The sequence below is a fragment of the Rhinoderma darwinii genome, chromosome 4 (genome assembly GCF_050947455.1).
Source record: "Rhinoderma darwinii isolate aRhiDar2 chromosome 4, aRhiDar2.hap1, whole genome shotgun sequence".
NCBI lineage: Eukaryota > Metazoa > Chordata > Amphibia > Anura > Rhinodermatidae > Rhinoderma > Rhinoderma darwinii.
In genome coordinates this window covers 354,973,903-354,994,989 of record NC_134690.1, presented here as the reverse complement: position 1 = coordinate 354,994,989, position 21,087 = coordinate 354,973,903, and the positions used below count along the sequence as shown (strand labels likewise).

The 21,087-nt window shown below is 44.8% G+C and overlaps 1 protein-coding gene across 1 annotated transcript in view; it reads left to right on the top strand.

Moving 5' to 3' along the window:
- Positions 1–21,087, top strand: part of PNPT1 (polyribonucleotide nucleotidyltransferase 1) — a 69,922-nt gene that overhangs the window by 35,492 nt on the left and 13,343 nt on the right. Inside the window, exons 15-20 of the mRNA XM_075862983.1 lie at positions 2,899–2,935; positions 3,982–4,048; positions 5,858–5,947; positions 13,799–13,852; positions 18,170–18,279; positions 20,928–20,999. Coding sequence (XP_075719098.1) covers positions 2,899–2,935; positions 3,982–4,048; positions 5,858–5,947; positions 13,799–13,852; positions 18,170–18,279; positions 20,928–20,999 — 430 coding nt within the window. The remainder of the gene's footprint in view (positions 1–2,898; positions 2,936–3,981; positions 4,049–5,857; positions 5,948–13,798; positions 13,853–18,169; positions 18,280–20,927; positions 21,000–21,087) is intronic.

Genomic DNA, 21,087 nt, shown 5'->3' with positions numbered 1-21,087 from the left:
ATTCTGACGCATACGCCTTTTCACTGCGCTGCATCAGAATAAATTTGTGGCGCCGTGTGGAGGGATAGCTCCCTGCTCCGGTAGCTGAGGGCTTGTGGGGACCGGTATTACGGTCTCCAAACCGGCGATCGCCATTACAATGATGTGTGAAGCGATAATCCGCTTTTTATCTCCTCTCACCATGAATGTTGGGTGAGCGATATAAAAACGGCTTGTTAGGCCCCCGCTGCCAGCGATCGTGCCACCCCCCCCCCCAACCGCCGGAAAGAAAATGGCGCACGCATGCACTGTGACTGTAATTAATTGAGATATTCTGCCTGTAAATAGTAGCTGATCAGGGACCGTTATAATTGGTCCCTGATCATATGGTCACTGTGCTCCAGCAGTTTCAGCAGCGATACAGACACTGTGTCAGAAGCAGAACTTTGCTCAGAAAGTGACACAAGTTCTGCTTTTGAAACTGGACCCCACAGCCCTATGGTGGGGGATGCATCTGTCACCATTGAAGCATCAGAAGCAGGGCCTAGTAACTCCGTCCCTCCCGCAATGTGGGATACTGCAGATTCTTCCTCCTCCCCCCCCCCCCCCCCCCCCCCCCAACTTTTGGGCTTTCCAAGGGAGGGATTCTCATGGGGAAGTAGTAAAGTGTATTTATTTCAGACTGCAAAACAAATTTTACCCCTTTATGATTTTTTTTTTATACAATTCTTGGACAATTAAATCCTGGACTTGATCACTCACAAATGAATACAGTTTATTGTGCAGGAGCCCACATCTGTCTATTCAGAACATGGACGCCCACAAGTGTTCTTGAAATAAACAATAAATGTGGGCATTGCATTTATTAGTAGATAAATCAAACACCTGCAGCCTATGCCGCCCCTGAATTTGTGGAAGTCGTGCATTTTAGCAATGGTTACAAGAATAAATTGAGGATGTATTTTCTTTTTCTTATGACTGTCCTGCCACATATGGCTGTTACATTCCTAATTCTGTACCGTGATTTGGGCATGATATTTTTTTTTGATTTTTTTTTTTTGGAGGATGTCTAATAATCAAGCTGTTCCTTATTAATACACCATGGGCTTTGTTGGCTTTGTTCGGGTACTTACTGGACGTAGTACACCCGACAATTCTTCTACAGACATTTTGGGGATTAGGGATCCTTTACTGTTCCGATAGATGGTTTTGGACACTGCCCCTTTATATATACTTTAACCGATTTGGTTGTTTTGTGCACATAGCAGTTCCTACCTTGCCGGGCAGAGGCCTGTTATGGTGTACCGCGTCTCTTGGCACACTCGTCCCTCATATAGGGATTGATGGAGCTAAAGAGACGTTGTACAACCAGTCACTGAAAATAAAAAAGCTTGTCATGACAGCACTACAGGTGTTCAACTATCTTGTGAACAAACTCGAGTTTGCCAAATAGCTGGATACATTTTCCTCCATTTTTTTGGAAGATATTGCCCGTCACTCCAGTACAGTTTTTTTTTTCCTCTCTGACTGTTTTTATATTAGCTAAACAGAGAAAAAAAAATAAAGCGCACATAGTGCATGAACCAGTATAAAACAGTGATTGTAAGAAATAGTGGTCAAATATGCTGACCTGGTGTGGTTATGCTGGGAGCATAACATCCAATATAGCATACCCCAGTCGTCCACCTAGGTAGAATGTTTGGGGTAGGGTTGCAGCCCAAATTCCAGTACGAGAGCTGTGGCAGCCCCTATTGTATATACTGGAGATCAAGGGAAGAACAGCGGAATATTCCAGGGCGCAGCCGTAGGTTATTTTCTCTGTAATGGTATCAGTCCAGTTTTCAAACCATGAAGAGCAAAAACAGGGAGATTTTATTTGCACAGATAAGAACGACGCGTTTCAAGGCCAAACTCGCCTCTTCATCAGGTTAAGTACAAATGATGTGTGAGTTCTCGGTAAATGCTTTTTTTATAACCGAAGCTCAGGTCGGTAATAACAAAGACTACCGGGTCGAGGGTTATAGGTCACATCCACATTCGTATGCGGTTAGACTCAAAAAAAGCAAAACACAATCGATTCTTCATTATAAGGAATACAAACATTAAGTATCACAGATTAAAACGATGATTTTATATTAGGACAGAATGCTGACCACATTGACATTTTAATGGCACAGATGCGGGACAACGTCGTCTTTAGCAAGACATAGTCGTAAGTACAGGCAAATGCGTCTATAGCGACATTACATCCGTTATGAATACACCGCTTCACTTCCATTATGAATGCCACTTAAATTTTTGCAATTTTTCGCTACATTTTGGTGTCTTTTACAATGAAATACTGAATGTATCGAGCTAATTTTGCCAGTAACGTAAAGTCCAATGTGTCACGAAAAAACCGTCTCAGAATTGCTTGGATAGGTAAAAGCATTCTGAAGTTACCACATGAAGTGAAACATGTCTGATTTGAAAAATGAGGCTCTGTCCGGAAGGTCAAAATTGGCCAAAGAGGGAAGGGGGTTAAGGTATGGCCAGAGTAATATCTAAAGCGACTATTTTGTCAAAATTAAATACCTGGCAAGAAACATTTCTCAACTGAAAATATAATTCAGAGCTACCAGTTTTTTCCTTTATGCAGTGGAACTGGTTACATATGAAGAAATCATGCTAGATAGCGGTACATAGTGACAAATCACGTAGTCACACATTTGACATTTAACTTGAGAGTTTTGTAATTGCTGGAAATGGAGTGGGTGGGTGCTTACTATCTGGATTTCATGCGTTTAGTTCATATTTCCTTGTAAAGAAAAGGCACATTGCTGTTTTGTATTGGATCATGTACAAAGTCTATTGTGGTAACTCAGAAATGCAATTTATCATTTACCGTTTGGCCTGAAACCTGCTCCATTTTTTTTATAGTGGTGTAAAAGATAAGAACTTTATGCTGCATTATGAGGTAAGACGTCTTAAATTGTGTTCAACACGCGCTGCACAATGAAACTTCTAAAACTGACCTAGACCTGAGAGATTGGTTGACATATTCAGCCGTCAGTCACCTTGGTTTTGTCCTATAGAAGGCTTTTATGTCTATATTCCCAAAAAAGTATACTGTAACTTGCTCATAGAATAAATGACAAGCAATGCCAGTGATTCCCAACCATGGGGGAATCCTTGTAAAATGTTTCCACTTTCAAGAAACTCCTTCAATTCCTACCTCCAAAGAAGCTTGGTGTAGGGTGGTGGGTTAAACGATCTATAATTCTTGCCTAGCGCTAGGTTCTGGCTTATATATGTTGACTGCTTTTCCAAACATCCCTGAACAAGTTGAGAAGTTTTCCAACCCTGTTGTGAAAGTAACAGCACTTGTTAAAGGAGTTTTACCATCAGACATTTGTCATATCCACAGGATATGTCATAAATGTGAGACATATGCGGGTCCTACGTCTGAGACCTGCACCTATCTAGAGCGGGGCCTCCTAAACTCCGTTCTACCGCTCTGTGTTGTGGCTGACGCGTGTGATTCCCGACCATGAATTCCGGAAACGGCGTAGCTCCCTGAACTACGTTGTTTCCGTAACCTCTATAGTCGTGAATAGCAGTTACGGAAGCATTGTAGCATGCGAGCTACGCTGTTTCCGTAACTACCATTTAGTTCTATGGAACTTACTGAAACAAGTAAATCGCCAATCTACACTGTTTACGTAAATCATAGTCGGGAATCACATGTCGGCCACAAAAATAGAGCGGTAGTACGGGGGTTTAGGGGGCCCCGTTCTAGAGATAGGTGTGGGACCCACATCTATTGGACGTTTGACATATACTGTGGATATGTCTTGTCTCTGATGGGAAAACCCTTTTTAATGCTGTTTTTTTGGAGGAGCCCCTCTGCTAAAGTTCCAAGGAACCCCAGGGTCCGTGGGGACCCTGGTTGGGAAATGCTGAGTTATGCTATACATATGTGTAGATTGTACACTCCACATTCTTGCTGGTTGTGCTTTTCAGTTTCCCCCATATGCAACAAATGAGATCGGCAAGGTCATGGGAATGAACCGGAGAGAACTTGGTCATGGTAAGTAAACCTGCATGAAACGATATTGACATTAAAGGGGTTGTCTCACGAAGAGAATCCATTTTGTAATAAAAGCCGGTCCGGCTTCTCTAATCCCTAGCGCTCAGCTGTTTGGCCCTGTTCACACTGAATTTTGCAGACAGAAAAAATCTACATCAGAATTCCTTCAGGAATTTTGAGGCAGATTTTGAACTGCCTGCACATATTTTTCTGCGGCGCTTTTTGTCCACAGCCATTCAATCTAAAGGCCAAAAGTCACCTGGGGGAAAAACGCCTCTGCCTCCCATTGAAATCAATGGGCGATTTCTGCAGGTTTTTTTGCGCAGATTCCAATGTGGCTTCTGTGTCAAAATCAGCGTCAGTAAACTCGGTGTGAACTGACCCTTTTGGAGGTCACATCTGGCCATTCATTTTCTCTGCAGCAGCTGACCATAAAATGCATGGGTGGACTTGGTCTGCCAGAGCTGAAGACACTCTTAGGCAGGATTCACACAAACGTGTTCGGTCCATGATATACGGACCGTATGCTGGCAGTATTTCCTGGACCGAACACACTGCCGGGAGCCGGGCTCCTATCGACATAGTTATCTATGAAGCTAGGAGTCACTGCTTCTCCGTGGAACTACTGTCCCGTACTGAAAACATGATTACATGTGAATTGTATCTGACTAGTACTAAAGTAAAACACGCAGCATAAAACTGCACCTATCTCCGCATCAAAATGTAAATGCTGCATCAAAAAACTGTTTTAGCTGCAAAATTCCGTGCGTATATCTGCGGCTTTGGTTACAGATAGGGGAAGTGAAGGAAGGTACTTGGCAGTTCTGTTTTAAAGGGAATGTGACGCTAGAAACAAATGTATTTTTTTTTTAGTTAAACAATTAGTGTATATGTGATTAAACATTGTTCTAATTTTTTTCACGAGTCAGGAAATATTATAAATTAGATTCTAATTTATAATATTTCCCAGTGCTGGTCACTAGATGGAGCAATTCCCAAAATTGCAGCATTGCATGTGGTAAAGCAACCACATTGCTTTATGCTGCAAAATTTGAGAAAACTCTCTCGCTCTAGTGAGCTCTCAGAATCTGGCTAGTGCCGGGAGAAACGAGGGGGTTGAACGGTCAAACCTCCTACACTATGTTGCCATTTTTTGAGCTAACACAGTAGGTTTACATACACTAGTAAACACACAGTAAAACACTTACATACACAGAAATAACTTACCTGCTCCAGTCGCCGCCGCTCCCTCCGGTCCGTCCGCTCCGTCTGCTACCGCCGCTCCAAGTGCACAAGTCCGGAAGCCGCAACCGGAAGTAGTAATCTTACTGTCTGGCCGCGACTTCCGGTCTACAGGAAAATGGCGCAGGACGGCGCACAGTTCAACTTCGACTGTGTGGGAACGGCGCATGCGCCGTTCCCACACAGACGGCGTACAGCATAGTGGATGGAACGGGCCCCGTTCGCATTCACTATGGGACTGGAGCTGCCGTATTCCATGTCTGTATGTGTCGTTAATCGACACATATAGAAATGGAAAAAAAAATGGCAGCCCCCATAGGGAAGAAAAAGTGAAAAAATAAAAAAAAGTAAAACACAAACACACAAATATAAAAGTTTTTAATAAAACACTAAAATCAAACTGATGTAAAAAAAATAATTTTCGTGACACTGGTCCTTTAAGAGAGCAGTGATGGGTGTGCAGTGTCACAATTCAGTATAGACCACAAGTAGCTAAGATGTGTTTTATTAGATGTACTCTAAGCATTTCTGTCATTCTGTGAATGATTGTTTTTGTTTTCTACGTAGGTGCGCTAGCAGAGAAATCTTTAAAACCAGTAATACCTAAAGATTTTCCCTTCACAATAAGAGTAACTGCAGAAGTATTGGAGTCTAACGGTAAGCGAAATCTGAATTCTAGAAAACAAGATTTGATATATATTCTTTGTCAGTACTTACGATGGCCAACCATAGTGTAATATTGGATCTTTCTCGTTAATGTTATTGAGGGACACCACACCATGGGTAGAAGCCAGTGGTTCCCAACCTTTTCTATACCACACACCCCTTGGAAATGTTTGGTTAATGTTCTCACCACCTACAAACGTTCTCATATTTGAAGTTTAGTTTTTAATATGTGGACCACATACAATACTGCGGATGAACAAATTGAACATAAAAAAAAATAAGCTTTCAACTCCATACAGAAAATGCTAATCTAAATTGAGCAATAAGATTTTAGTAGACAAAAATTGTAAATTGTAGAATTCCAATTCTGAACATAAAATTCAATGACCACTTTGCTTATGCTTCTCCTTTATGATTTTGTTAAAACGTGAAACTTTATTGTCTATTCGCATATGCGAAAAGCTATGTTTGTCAGGAATAACCGCTTTACTCAATCAGACAAGTCTATAGTACGGGACTGGCCGAGTGAACACAAGTGACGCAGGGAGGTACAGTTCATGTGAGCAGAGCTGACTGGCGAGCTGAGAATCCTCGAGGGATGAAATAGTTAATGAACTCTTGCGATTATGAATTTGAGTGAAGCAATATACAAGAATTATCAGATGATACGTTATGATTTTGAAAGCAATCCAGTTACTTTACTTATGTTAATTCTTATACTCTTTCCTCTTGATTAAATAAGCAATGGAACTAATATCTACGCAACACAACCACCTACCACCACTTCCCAAGACACACTGGCAGCATGACGACTCGTCACTCAGGGACACTAGCCACTCTGTCTCACCCACTGAAATTCCTTCTCGCACCCCTGGTATAGTCCCTCTCCACTAGTGTTTGCTCCACCCAGGCAGGCCATACCTTTTCCATAGACACTGGACTGTTCAATTTTCGCTTAGTGTCTGTAGGAGGCAGACACGACCTCCTTATCCTGTCTCTTGAGCTTTTTATTTTATTTCTTAACTTCTTTAGGTTGGTTTGTCAGCCTGGATTGCCAGCCTAGTCAACCCTCTGAGGGTGCTAGTTAACCAGGCAATCTTCTGCACTGCGCTTCCTCCATCTTCACTGATCTAACCTATATACTGATTGAAGAGGAGAAACAAGGACTGCATATCCACAATATTAATCATTGAACATGAGGTTCTTAACGTTTTGATGAAATTTTTATAAGCCCACTTGTCACTTAACGGCGACTTCTGATAAGTGGGTCCCTACTCTATCTGTTGCAGCACCCGCCACCACGATACCGCAGCCGCAGAGGGAGCAACCCAGAAGCACCCCTGTTGCCAGGTCAAGCCACCTTGGCTCTGGGCCACGTCCCCCCCACAAGTGCTGCACCACCGCAACAGACACCACAACAAATGAAAAGATGGAATGAACTCCCCTTTAGGTGTCCCCCCAGTAGCCAACTGAGTGCACGAGAGCAGAAACACTTATGAGGTCTAACCTATATTCTGCTTCCGCAGATGGCATCACGGTAAGCTCACTATATGTGAGAGGCTACTGAAGAGTTGACCCTGCTTGCACCTGTAGACCTCAGGGTGAGGATGTGAGAGTACCATGGGTGGTCTAGGTGCCACTCTGGAGGATACCTTCCTATGCTGCCACTGCGGAGTCCTGGGCTATTTTTGGTTTTTCACTAGAAGGGCTTCACTAATTTAGTCTGCGCCTTTCCGGTGGATGAGGCAACAACACTTTCAGGTGGTTTCCCCATCCACTTTTTTCACGTTCGATCTATCAAACCTTCTCCAGCCTGCTACCCAAGAATCCTCAGCCTCCAGCTTGCTGGGGCACTGTGCCAGGGGTCCAGTATGGCAGTCCTGTGGTCTATTTTTTTTTTCCAGGTGGCCATTTTTTCTCCAGTCATACCTTTCATTGACATTTGTCTAAAAGCCCTGATCTCCCAACATGTATTCCTCCCAGGAGGTCTCCAATCAGCCCAGGAGGTGGTGAAGACACACTATTTTTGCGATTGCTGCAATAAAAAATTTGCATGGGGACGGCCTACCTTGCAATCCTCCTGATGACTGCAACTCTGGGTCACACAGGATAATGCACTGGATTTGGCCCCCGTCACTGGGCTCAGTCTTTTCCCCAGACCATGGTGGACCTATCCAGGCTCACCCAGACAATGATTGAGTCCTTGGAACGCTTGCCAACCCTAATAGACAAAATTAACACACTCCCTAAGAACTCTCCTTTAGGGGTAATGCAGTCTTTCTCTTGGTAGAGCATTGGACAAATCCTACTCTTCTTCTGGTTCTCTACTGGCATCCCCTGTTAGAACCAGCACCTTGGAGAAGCTGCCTCCCTGCAGGATCAGTCTGTCTCCGCTGGGGAATCCTCTGGCTTAGATTGAGTCTAAACAAAACACTAGTTTGGCATCTTCTATGCAGGAATCGATGTGTTCTGTCAGGGACACGTTAAAGATGACTCACTCTCAGGAGAAACTTTCTTATCGCCAGCACCAGTCCTAGGTGTTCCATAAACACTATGTAGTTTGGGAAAACCAGTCTAAGGAATTTAGCACTCAGGCAAATGGTTGTCAGTGTCAAAGAGGACAGATATTATCTTCCCTTTTCAGGAGGATTTGATCTCCAAATCAGTCTGTCACAATTGTCTGAGAGCACAGCCCTTTTGACAAGAGATTGGATTCTCTAGCTAAATCTGCCTTTGTGGCGGCCAAGTCTACCCTGCGCCCCCGCATTCACCTTTTCCTGGGTTAGCAAAGCCTGCTCTGTCTTGGCTAAAAAAATTCACCAGGTCATCTCTGAGGTAGCTTTTGCATGAAGAGCTAACCGATCTAGCCTCTCAACTCATCCATGCCTTCAAGTTCCTGTGATGCCTGCCTTGAGTCTGCTCATTATGCTGTAAGTGCGGCAGCAAATTTGGTGGCGGTCCACTGGTCCGTTTTGAAGCAGGGTTTGACACAAAGATTTGAGCCAAAGAAACCCTCACTGGCCTTTTTCTTTTGCTTGGGGTAGACTCTTTGGAAAACCGTCTAAGACTACTATAGAAAGTATCTCTAAGACTACTGTAGGAATGAGTTCCCTCCTGCTTCAGAACGGTCTTTGATGCCTGCAGCCTTCTCCATGTACTCAAAGGTTTTTGTTTTTTTCATAACTTCTCCTCTGAGGGGCCGGAGATGAGGCCTAACTGCCCCTAAGACTCCGTACATCCATTCTTTATGCCTGAGCACTTCTGGCATGGCTGCCCAAACCCTCCACTTCCAAAACTTCTTTCACCTGAAGGTGTTTTCCTGCTAGAGTCTTCTCTTAGGTGTGGCAGACAACTTTTTATTTTTTTTCCCATCAAGCCTACCATGTCTGAGAACACCTGGGTTTGAGAGGAGGTATCAACAGGATACAAAATGGATTTCCTGACTCTTACCTGGCTTTTTTTATTTATTTTTTTATTTTTTCAGGGTGTTTGCACACTTCTTCAAGAAGTGATCGTCCCTGCTCCACAGTCGGAACGCTTTCAAGGATTCTACTTGAAGGTTCTAGATGTATTCCCTGCGGTCAATGGTCCCGTCCACCTATTGAAACAGGGCGAGTACTTCTCCTCTAAAAAGTGCAATCGGACAAATCACAGGACATGCCAATCCTCCTGCCTATTTGGGTTAGTCAGTTCCTGCTCCGGTGGAAATCCACCCCTGCCATCCTTCAGGAACGGTTCTTACTGCCTCTCCAATGGCTTGTCATCTAGACGGATGCCAGCCTCTCCATTTGGGGTGCAGTTTTTGACCACCTCATGGTTCGGGTCACTTGGTCAGAAGTGGAAGTTCTGCTTCAGATCAAGCTCCTGGATTTGAGGGCCATCTTTCTAGCTCTCACATTGTACTCCACTTTTCTTGGGTTGCCTGTTAAGGGTGCAGAACGACAACTCCACAATGGTCGCCTACCTAAACCATCAGGGTCTAGATCTTCCACTGGGCAGAGACTCATGTTACGGCTTTGTCTGCGGTTCAAGTGCCAGGAGTGGACACCTGGCCTTGTGGAATTTCTCAGTCGGGAGAAGCTAGATCCCAGAGAATGGTCGCTCAATCTGGAGATTTTCCTCCAGGTCTGCCAGGAGTGGGGCAATCCAGATGTGGACCTCTTCGCATTTGGTCTTGCCCACAAGGTTTTAACCTACATGGGCAGGGCTCAGGATCCCAGGGCTCTGTTTCAACTCGGAGAGTCCTTCCTTCTGTAACAGACTGGCCTCGCTATGGCTGGTGCGTTGACATTCAAACTTCTCACGCAAAGTAACAACTTACGCTACGACTTAAGGTCAGCTGTTCCATCCGGCTTTAACTCCGCTTTGTTTAACGACAAAGCTGTTAAAGCTGAGGTTTTGAGATGCCGTGGTGTTGCTGAACCAGGTCATCCAGACTCTTCTCAAGGCCCGGAAACCACAATCGGCCGAGGTTTATTACTGCATGTGAAAGGCCTATTTTCTGTCCGTGTGAACACACTTTCCATCCCCTGGTATATTGTACCCCCTGGGATTCTGCCCTTCCTGCAAACGGGTCTGGGTCAGGACCTTTACCCAGCTTTCCTTTAAAGCGGTTATCCGGGGACCAAAAATTGCTTTGCATCCATATTTTTATGAAAAAATGGAGTCCCTTACTAATATACTTAAATTAAAAATTCGGTACTAAATGGTGCCGTTCAAACCCGGTGAACTGTTCCCAGAAGTCCTGGAGGTTTTCTAGTATTGATGACACGCTGACATGGCCCCACGTGACTAAGGGCTTGCTTCCTGTGCTGTTTGTGTTATCAATGGCATGACCGCAAGGGGCAATCACATTGCCTATTGCTGGAGTCCCGGAGCAGAGCATCAACTAGCTCTTTGCTCGGGACGCCAGCACTGCTCCCGACATTGTCAGTGACTTCAGGGGATTCCTATCGCTGGAGTTCCCGAGCAGAGCATAAGCTCCGGAACTCCAGCGATAGGAAACCCCTGAAGTCACTGTCCATATGTGGACGGTGACGTCAGCAGCAATACCGGAGTCCCCGAGCAGAGCATTAGCTGATCTGCTCAGGAACTCCAGCTATAGGAAACCCCTGAAGTCCCCAAATGTCAGGAGCAGTGCTGGAGTCCCAAGCAAAGCGCTTGCTGATGTTCTGCTCGGGGACTCCAGCAATAGGCAGTGTGACAGCCCCTTGCGGTCATGCCATTGATAACACGCCAAAACGAACAGCACAGGAAGCAAGCCCTCAGTCACATGGGGCACATTCATGTGAATAACGTCCGTATGCTGCGCATGGAAATCATGTGCAGCACTCGTACCCATTTATTTCAATGGGGCAGTTCACACATGCATGAGTTTTCACACAGCGAGAGTCTGCTGTGTGAAACTCCTGCATGTCCTATATTGGTGCGTTTTCACGTACCTACGCGCCCATTGAAGTCAATGGGTGCGTGAAAACCACGCACCGCACACGGATGCACATCCGTGTGCGGTGTGTGATTTGCACATCAATTTGAAAATATTAAAAAAAGATGTGCTTTGCGAGTGCGTGAATAACTAATGGCACTCGCAAATCACACTGATGTATAACGCAACACACACGGAGCAGATTCATGTGTGTTTTTTTTTCACGCGTGTGAATCTGATACGCTCCTGTGAATGTAGCCTAAGACATCTGGTGAATTCACGCGGGATGGAAATGCTGTAGAAAATCTGCAGCGGAATACAGGAACAGGCAAGTAAATCAGAGTTTAACACGTCTCATCCAAATGCTCAGGAAGTTTACTGCGATGCAGTTTTTTTTTTTTAAATCTACAGCATATCCATTTCTGATGCAGAATGAGCACAGATAAGTTGCATATTTTCCCCATTGACTTTTTAATAGGGAAGTTAAAATTTGCATCATCCTAGTGTTCCGGATTTTGGACGATCGTGCATGGTTTTTTTAAAAGTGAAATCCAACATACAAGATCCTTCTTTCCTCCGCTGTTGGGGGGGAAAGTTGGGAAACTTTCATATACATTAGATATTCTGCCCCCTGATGAAGTCAGCACTTGGAGCAGCAATATGTGTGGGCCTCCTCATCCCTATGTGATGTATTGTTCCCCCCCTAATTTTTCTTTCTGGCACACTGCAGGTACATTTGTTATATTTATTAGGAAACTATTGTTTGTACAGTGTTTTCTGGTGCTGTTTATTGCCCATACTTTTGACTGTTGGTTTCATAGCCTATTCAGGCATCCTGGCACTTTATTATTCTCTTTGTACTTTATGTATATACCCTTGTGATATTTATTATCAACAAAATTATTTTCAGGGGAAGAATGTACCGCTTAGGCCTCATTCACACGGCAGGGTTTCCCGGCCGGGTGCCGGCCGTTCATAAATCGGCCGGCACCCGGCTGCATTAGGAATAATAGACCCCTAATGGGGCTATTCACACGGCCGATTTTTTGACGGCCGGGAAAACCGCCCGTCAAAAAATAGGACATGCTCTATTTTCGCCCGGGTACCCGGCCGCCCGGCTCCCATAGAAGTCTATGGGGCCGGGTAATACCCGGCCATCACCGGGATGTGTCCCGAGTGACGGCCGGGTTTTCCGGCTCTTGCGCTCTCTCTCCTCCTCCTCACAGCGCAGAGTGCATGTGAGGAGGAGGAGTTGATGCCATTCTGACGAATGGCATCGCTGTACACGGTGTGGCAGGGCCGGGGTGTACAGCAGGTGGAAGGGAGCGCTGCGCTGGCTCCCTTCTCCTGCTTGTTAAAAGCGCCCTGGCCCGGCGACACCTTTGATGGCGCCGCTAGCAGCTGCAGCAGCTGCTGCTGCTGCTACTACTGTAGCGACGCCACTATAGCAGAGCGGGGAGGTATCTCCCCGCTCTGCTATGTGCTAGCCGCACTTTAGCTCCTTGAAGGAGCGGAATCCCCGTGTGTTCGGGGATTCCGCTCCTGGACAGAGCGCTTGATGTCTCTGTCCATATCTGGGCAGTGACATCAGGGGAAACTCCTGAAGCGGAATCCCCGAACACATGGGGATTCCCCTTCAGGAGTTGCCGATGATGTCACTGTCCGGATCTGCCCGGCCCGGCACGGATGCATAACTTTATGCAAACCGGCCGGCACTCGGGCTCGGACGCGACCCGGTCGTGTGAATCCCGCCTTAGAATTGTAATGAATAAAGATGATCTTTGGTTGTATGATACAATAGAAGTGGAGTGCCTTCTTTCACAATGCCCACCCACCCTTTTTCTTTTGCGTTTTCATTGGAGCATACTTTTTTGTGCATTTGCACCCCTCACTATATTGATATAATTTATTAGGTGGTGACCACCAATATTTATGCATACGTTACAAGACAACTGTGACCGTAATGCTTAAGGCTATGTTCACACAGTTTTTTGCAGGCGCAATTTCTGCCTCAACTTCCAAACTGAATTTTAGGCAGATTTTCCTCTCCCTGCACGCCGATTTTCGCGAAGTTTTTCGCCCGCGGCCATAAAACGCAGCGAAATACGCTTTCTCTGACTCCCATTGATGTCAATGGGAGGTCAGAGGCGTAAACGCCCGAAGATAGGACATGTCCCTTCTTTCTCCCGCAAGACTGTTTTACCGCTCGCGGGAAAAAGACTCCTCCGCCTCCCATTGAAATCAATGGGAGCCATTTTCGGGCCGTTTTTGACGAGTTTTGCGTCGCGGTTTCCGCATCAAAAAACTCGTCAAAACTCTGTGTGAACATAGCCTAAGAAAACAGCAGCAACTATTTTCTAAACTGTTTTTGTTTTCAAATGCTGTTTATGTAACATAATTATTTTTATGTCTGTTAGGCTCCTCATCTATGGCCTCTGCCTGTGGTGGTTCCTTAGCTTTAATGGATGCAGGTAATATAGCATTTTTATTTTAACTTTAATTTTGCATAGCAAATCATGCGTTTGTTAGTTTGGGATCCTCCTGCGTAGAGTTAGGACTAGTTCACTTCTGCGTCCGGTTTTCCATTGTTCTGCTCCGCCAGAACAAGGGAATAACCGGAAGCGCTAGATCCGTTGGACCACGGACACCACCGACGGAAACCCATTGACTTTAATGGGTTCTGTAGGGGTGTCTGTAGGTTTACCAGAAACAATAGCGCAGATGTGAACAAGGTAGTATAATGTTATGCTAGTAATACCATGTTAATGAGGTAGTAGTATATTGTCTTAATCACAGTATCGCCTAATTCAATATGTGGGCGCTCAAAGAAACCAGTAATATCACACAGTGGGAACTCTTCATAAAACATAACCTTTATTCAGATTAAAATACTCTAGGTAATTCTTTTGATACACAAATACCCCAGGGATGAATCAATAAACAATCCACAATTATCACCTAGCGTACAAATGATATCTAGATGGTGTGGTACCATACACATCCTATGGACAAACTCCAGGGATACAAAAATTCTATCACACACAATTGGTGTAATTTCTTAGCATCAAATATTGCATAAAATGACCACAACACTGACTCTTCATAACCGTCCCAACGCGTTTCCCCAACCTAGTTGGTTCATCAGGGGACAATACTGGACAATTTGTGGGTAATTGGATAATTTATAAAGGTATAGATACATATATAATATTCGCTTATATCTGCACATTTGTGCCAAATTACAACTCGCAACACCTGGGAGTAAAGATGACAATTGGCTGAAGAAGGAACAGGTGGATGAAGATGGTCCATTTTTCAAAACATGCGGATTTGTCGAAGCTGTAGATGGAAGCTTGGCATTACACATGGTCTGTGATAACTTCCTGGGGAGGAGTGGTGGTCTTAATCGCAGTGTTATAACTTGGGTCACATGTCAGGTCAGGGTGTCAAGTAGGGTCTCAAGTTCCAAAATACTTGATGTATGAGCTGAATCTGTGTCCCTGTGATACATTATACACAGAGGGACTGCAAATATTGTTATACCATGGGTTGTATAATGTGTTTTGTTCAATTTCCAATTTAGAGGTGTCTCATAACCAGCACCATGGGTATAGGCCCTGCCACTAGGCGGCTAGAAGAAAAGGTTGGCTTTTACTATGCAGGCTACCTCTTCTACAGGCACTAGACTAATCCGTTTAAGCCTAGCATCCATAGGAAGCAGACACGACCTACTAAGCAGGTCTGCTGCATTTTTTTTTACTTTCCATTTTTCCTTACTAGTGGTAATTGCAATAGCGGTTAGAGCCCTGTTCCGTTCTCGTCTTTACACAGGTTTGACGACCGCGCTTGGTTGCCATGCTAGTCGTACCTCTTTGGGGTGCAAAGTTTTCCTGCACTTTGTACCCAGTTCTCCTTCCCCTTTCTACAAGTAACCACACTCCACTTCTCCAAGAGTGAGGTAATCTGAAGATGCTGGAGAGGTAGGTATGTTTCCTATATTCCTCCCTGGAAGTTGTTCTGCCTCCATCTCCATACCTCTCTGCATTGGGCACCCATTCCTGCTAGGTCTCTTGTCTCCCCTGCTTCCTAAGGCCGGCTTCTCCTTCCCTTGTGGCCGGGAGCACGGTAGTCGCTCCCGACCACGGCTGTCTGCGCTTCTACATGTCAACTGTAGCAGTTACATTCTCCTCTCTTGCTCTGCTGTGCTGCCCTTTCCCATCCCGGAGGTTGTTTTCTGAGGACACAATAAGCACAATAAAGAATACTAAAAAAACTTTATGGTAGCTGGGAAATCAGGCTATTTCTTGCCTTAGTGGCATCTGTTTGTTAGTTCATAATTTCAGCACGCCAGCTTCCAAGGGTCTATCCTATCTGTCAGTGTTTTCTGAGGACGGCACTCACCCAGGTGTGGTGTCCATTTACATGCGGCCGGTATTGCCTAAAGGGGGACGGTCTTACCCTGCTCTAGCACAATGCGATTGCTAGAGCAGGGAGCGTACTGCGCATGAGCCCTCCGTGAGGGGTAACTGTTCAAGCGTGATATTAGGATGAATAGTCCTGTGATGTCACCATACCCTGGCGATGTCAGTCTGGAGGAGCAGGGAGTGTTTGCCAGTGAAAAAAAGGTGCACTTTCGGGTAATTTACATATAAGAAAAACGCGATTTTCTCAAACTACTTGGAATTGCAGTATAGGTATGTGGGCAAAAGGTTTTTGATTGCCCACCAAACACTTGGGCAAATATTCCCATTAATCACGCCCCCCCCCCCCTTCCCTCGCCGATGCGTGCAGGCAGGGTTTTTCTTTTTTCACCCTTTCTTGTTTGGTACGTTCAAGGGGGTGGGCTCTTTACATGTGGGCAACCTTGTCCATTGTGCTTATTGTGCTCTGTTCCTAAGACTGTCCAAAATCACCTGACACATCAGACGAGGATGGTGCACCGCCTGAGTGGGCAAGGTCCCTTATCCTAGGCCACAGGTGAACTATCTGTGCTCTCGCAATCTAGAACTGCAACCTTGGATTGTCTTCCGCCTCAACAGGCCTCCAGACAGCTCTTTTTAGGGCTAATTCACACTTTTTTTTTGGTGCTAATTTTTACATGGAAACCATGCCAAAAAAAGATCCGAAATCGCCTCCTATTGATTTCAATGGTTGGAGGTGGGGGGTTTTTCCCGCCACCGGGAAAAAACGCTCGCGGGGAAAGAAAGCGACATGACCTATCTTAAAGGGTTTTTCCCGAGGGGGAGCCGCCGTCTTGGCTCTGACAAAAAAAAAATAATCTGCGGGGGCATCCTGTCCATGTCCAGACAGAACACAGCAGGGGCAAACTTAAAGCCCCAGGGGGTCACCAGCAGTCATGCTTCGATGCAGGAATTCCTCTATGGGTGGAAGAGACATTCCAGCCCTCACTGTGGTCCATCTCACAGGAGTGGATTGCTTGGCTGTGCATTTTCTCAACCAAAGGAGAAACTCTCTAACTAGGGCAGTGGACACTCCATCCGTTTCTCCCAAATTGGAGACTCCGGACATGGACGTCTTTGCATCCCGTCTGAAACTTCAGGCCTCACCACGAACAGAGGAGCCTTAAGTCCCACTCATCCTCGCGATGGATGCCTTAGTCAACCCAAAGGACCGGTTGTGCCAGATCAGTTGCGCTAGGCCTGGTATGCGGATGTTTTCTTGCAAACTACCCCTGTGCCCGAACTTTTTTTTTTTAAGGATTATTATTCCACCCTACTTCTAGTAAACTTCATTAAATGACATGGCATTTGAGCCCAAGATTTCGGGGGACCTCTCCAAGTTGGTTATACAGACCATATTAAAGGCTTGTAAACAAAAGTATTCCATCGTGCCTGCAGGCTTTCTTCTGTTGGTGTGAGGCGGCTAGGGTCTATCCTCTGGTGTATTCCACTCCCAGACTTCTGTCCTTTCTTCAGTCTGGCCTGAAGCAAGGTTTCAGCTTGGCTTTCTTTAAAAGCTATGGACACCTTTTGACATACAAAATAATATTTTTACATGTTAGAGGTTACTTGGATTTTTAAAAAAAATAAAAATTGCAATAAGTTTCAGGCTGCAATCTTCATTCCTTCACTCATTTTCAGACGCCCTGAGATGTACTTTGCAACCTGCTACTAGTTTCAGACTCTTCTTATGTGGACATGTCCCCCCCAGTGCTACATGCTGAATGTGAGGTCTGTGATTTCTAGTATGCTGCTGCCTTCACTATCTCACTATGTTCTAACGCAGCTTCCTTCCTGTACAATTTTCTCCATTTACTGCCCATGAGGTATCACTTCTCCCCTGTGGTGACCGACACTGATGCGGAGTATGCTGATGTATGTGTATGATTTACCCCTGCTGTGGCTTCCCCCTCTTCTGCCGCGGCTTCCCCCTCTTCTGCCGCTTTTGATTTGTTTTCGGGAAGACCTGGTTTGTGTATTAGTTTTTTGCTTCTCCAGTTTGTCATTGTATTTATTATAACTTACTGCTTTTGCTCAAACTGATAAGCCTGGTGCCGGTAGGAGGGAGGGGTGTAGCCTGCATAGGAGGAGCTAATCTTCTCTACCTAGCGTCAGCAATCCTATTGCAGGTCCCATACCCATGGTGCTGTTATACCCAATTAATATTTTTACGTTGAGTACAAAACTCCAATTATTTCCTGCAAGAGATAGGGATGGTTTTATTTTTTCAGTAACAATTCGATCTAGTCCATATCTACTCCAGGTTATGGATCGGACTAGAAACTACATGTTTGATTGCAGTGAAATAAATTGTGTTATAATTTCTAGGAGTTCCTATTTCTGCTCCTGTTGCCGGCGTTGCAGTTGGTTTGGTTACAAAATACGGCCAAGAAAAATGTGGAGAAATTGAAGATTATCGGATACTGACTGATATATTAGTAAGTACAAAATCTTTTGCTACTTTAGCTTAAGGCAAACTGAAAAATATTTTTGATGCCAAAACATTTGAGAATAGTAAATTTACTTTTTATTGCAGACAGCCTGGAGCATTTAAGGAGTTTTATGGTACATGGTGAAAACCTATGCCAAAGTCGTACAAATCAGCTGATGCTTTGCTCGGGTACTCCAGTAGTGCTGCCGACGTCATTGCCCATATATGGACAGTGACCCTGATGTTGGCAGCAGTGCTGGAGTCCCCGGGCAGAGCATCAGCTGATGCTCTGCCCAGGAACTCCAGCTATAAGAAACCCCTGAAGTCACTGACCAAATGTCGAGAGCAGTGCTGGAGTCCCGAGCAAAGCGCTAGTTGATGCTCTGCTCGGGGACTCCAGCAATAGGCAATGTGACTGCCCCTTGCGCTCATGCCACTGATAACACGTCGACACGAACAGCACAGGAAGCAAGCCCTAAGTCACATGGGGCCGTGTTGGCGCATCATCATCATTATTAGAAAAGCTACAGGACTTCCGGGAACAATTCACCGGGTTTGAACGGCAACATTTAATACCGATTTTTAAATTCAAGTACATCAGTAAGTGACTTCTTTTTACATAAACATATTAATGCAATGCAATTTTTTGCAATTTTTATTCCCCGGATAACCCCTTTAATCGCCAGCCTCCGAATTTGCTCATGAGCAACATCTAAAATTTGAGGCCAAACAAAAATCTCCCTGAGATCGAGGTGCAGACACTTCAACCAACTCTTCAGAGGATGCTGCATGAATCGGTCACTCATGGTAAAATTGCTGCAAAGAAGTCACTACTGAAGGAGAAAAAAATAATTTGTATAAAATGGTCTTCTGAATCCAAATCGTGAGATTTTTTTGGATCCAACCGCCATATAGCTTCATGAGACGGTGGAGTGTTGGTCAGGTGACTTTGGAGGCAAGATCTGAAGCATCTTTATTACATATATTCTAGCTCTCGTTCTCCCTAATGGTTGGCCTGGCCATATGTCCTGGTTTTGTGTGTAAATGACACTTCATCCTTTTTCCTCCCACGACTTGTGACTAAATGCTGACATTTCCCCTACAGGATGTGTTGTTGATGCATTAGTATAAATGTTCTGTCAGGCAAAGCTTACATCTGTTCAATGATTTACAGTAAATAGATGATGATCCACTTATTGGTGTCAAATTTATGTTCTATCTCGTGCAGATAATTTTTTTTTAATTTTTTTTTGTCACATGTTTTCTTACATTCTTATGTTTTCATGCATCAACTAGATGCGTGATGTGGCATATAACTTTTTAAAAATCGGGAGAATCCACTGTCCTATGCGGTAATGTGCAATCCTTACACGGGGTATTCCTTGTGATGACACTACCCTTTTATGTGTTTTATCTTACAATATTTTTAATGTTTATTTTATCCATGGAAGCTTCTTTGTTGCTTCTGGTTCCATCTTACCGATGTGCACTATCAAGGACATGCAAGCGCAGTACCAGCCATGCCATTCTCTCTGCAGGCCCTATTAGTAGCATCTTCACATTGTGTTTAATTTGTTGAGCCATGCTGTCGTGGAACCCGAGCGGCTGTGCCACCCTCCCTCTGTTATCTATTTTCTCTTTCTGCAATTCGCAAAGAGATAAGAAGTTTGTGTCCTTCTACACCCGCAGATTTCTGCCCGTATAAGGCCCCATTCACACGAGCGTGAATCACGTCCGTGTACTGTGCGTTGAAACAACGCACAGCACATGGACCCATTGATTTCATCAGGGCCATTCACACGTGCGTGATTTTTCACGCAATGAGAGTCCGCTGCGTGAAACTCACTGCATGTCCTATATTGGTGCGTTATCACGAACCTACGCGCCCATTGAAGTCAATGGGTGCATGAAAACCACGCACCGCACACGGATGCACATGCGTGTGCAGTGTGTGATTCTTGCTTCAGCTTACATAACGTACGTTAATTAAATAATTGTACGAGGTGAGGCAACCCCTTCAAATGGGTTATCCCACCAGAATAACCTATCCGCAAGATAGGTGATAAAGTGTTTGATCGCTGTGGGTTCCCCACCGATCCAGAGAACGGGGGTCCTGAGTCCCCTGTATGAACTGGGATAGGTGATAATCTGTTTTGGTGGAATAACCCCTTTAACACTATTAATACCAATACATTTAAAGGGTTTGTCCAGGACTAGTATAGATTACCAACGTATGATTGGTGGACGTCAAACAGGGACCCCAGCAATCATTAAAACAAAAGGGCTACAATGTTCACTGACCTGCAGTACCTGGCACAGCCACACTCCTGTATGCTATGTGCCTGGTTTAAACATTAATGGTTCTGTGGCTCTCCAGTTAGCTTTATGGTCCCTTTGTTTTACGGATTGGTCAGGATCCTGTGGTTTGGATGCACGCAGATGATACGTTGGTGGCCTATCCTAAGAAAACTCGGCCAATTGAAAATTCTGGGCAAAGCTTTTAAGGATGACCACTCATCTTGTTAATTAAACTTTGCTGGGAACGGGCATGAAAAACAGTAACTTCCTACATGAAGACTATGCTCTCGAGGTTCACTCCTTGCATTTGTCTCCTGACCTACTGATTCAAAAACATTGTGTTTGCACGTTTTCTAGGGCATTGAAGATTACTTGGGGGATATGGATTTTAAGATGGCCGGCACTAGCAAAGGTATTACTGCTTTGCAAGTAAGTTACCATTATGTGATTTATGTATTTTTATTTTGGTCCCCCTTTTACCTGGTTTTACTTTTTATAGGTTACTTAAAACTCCTCC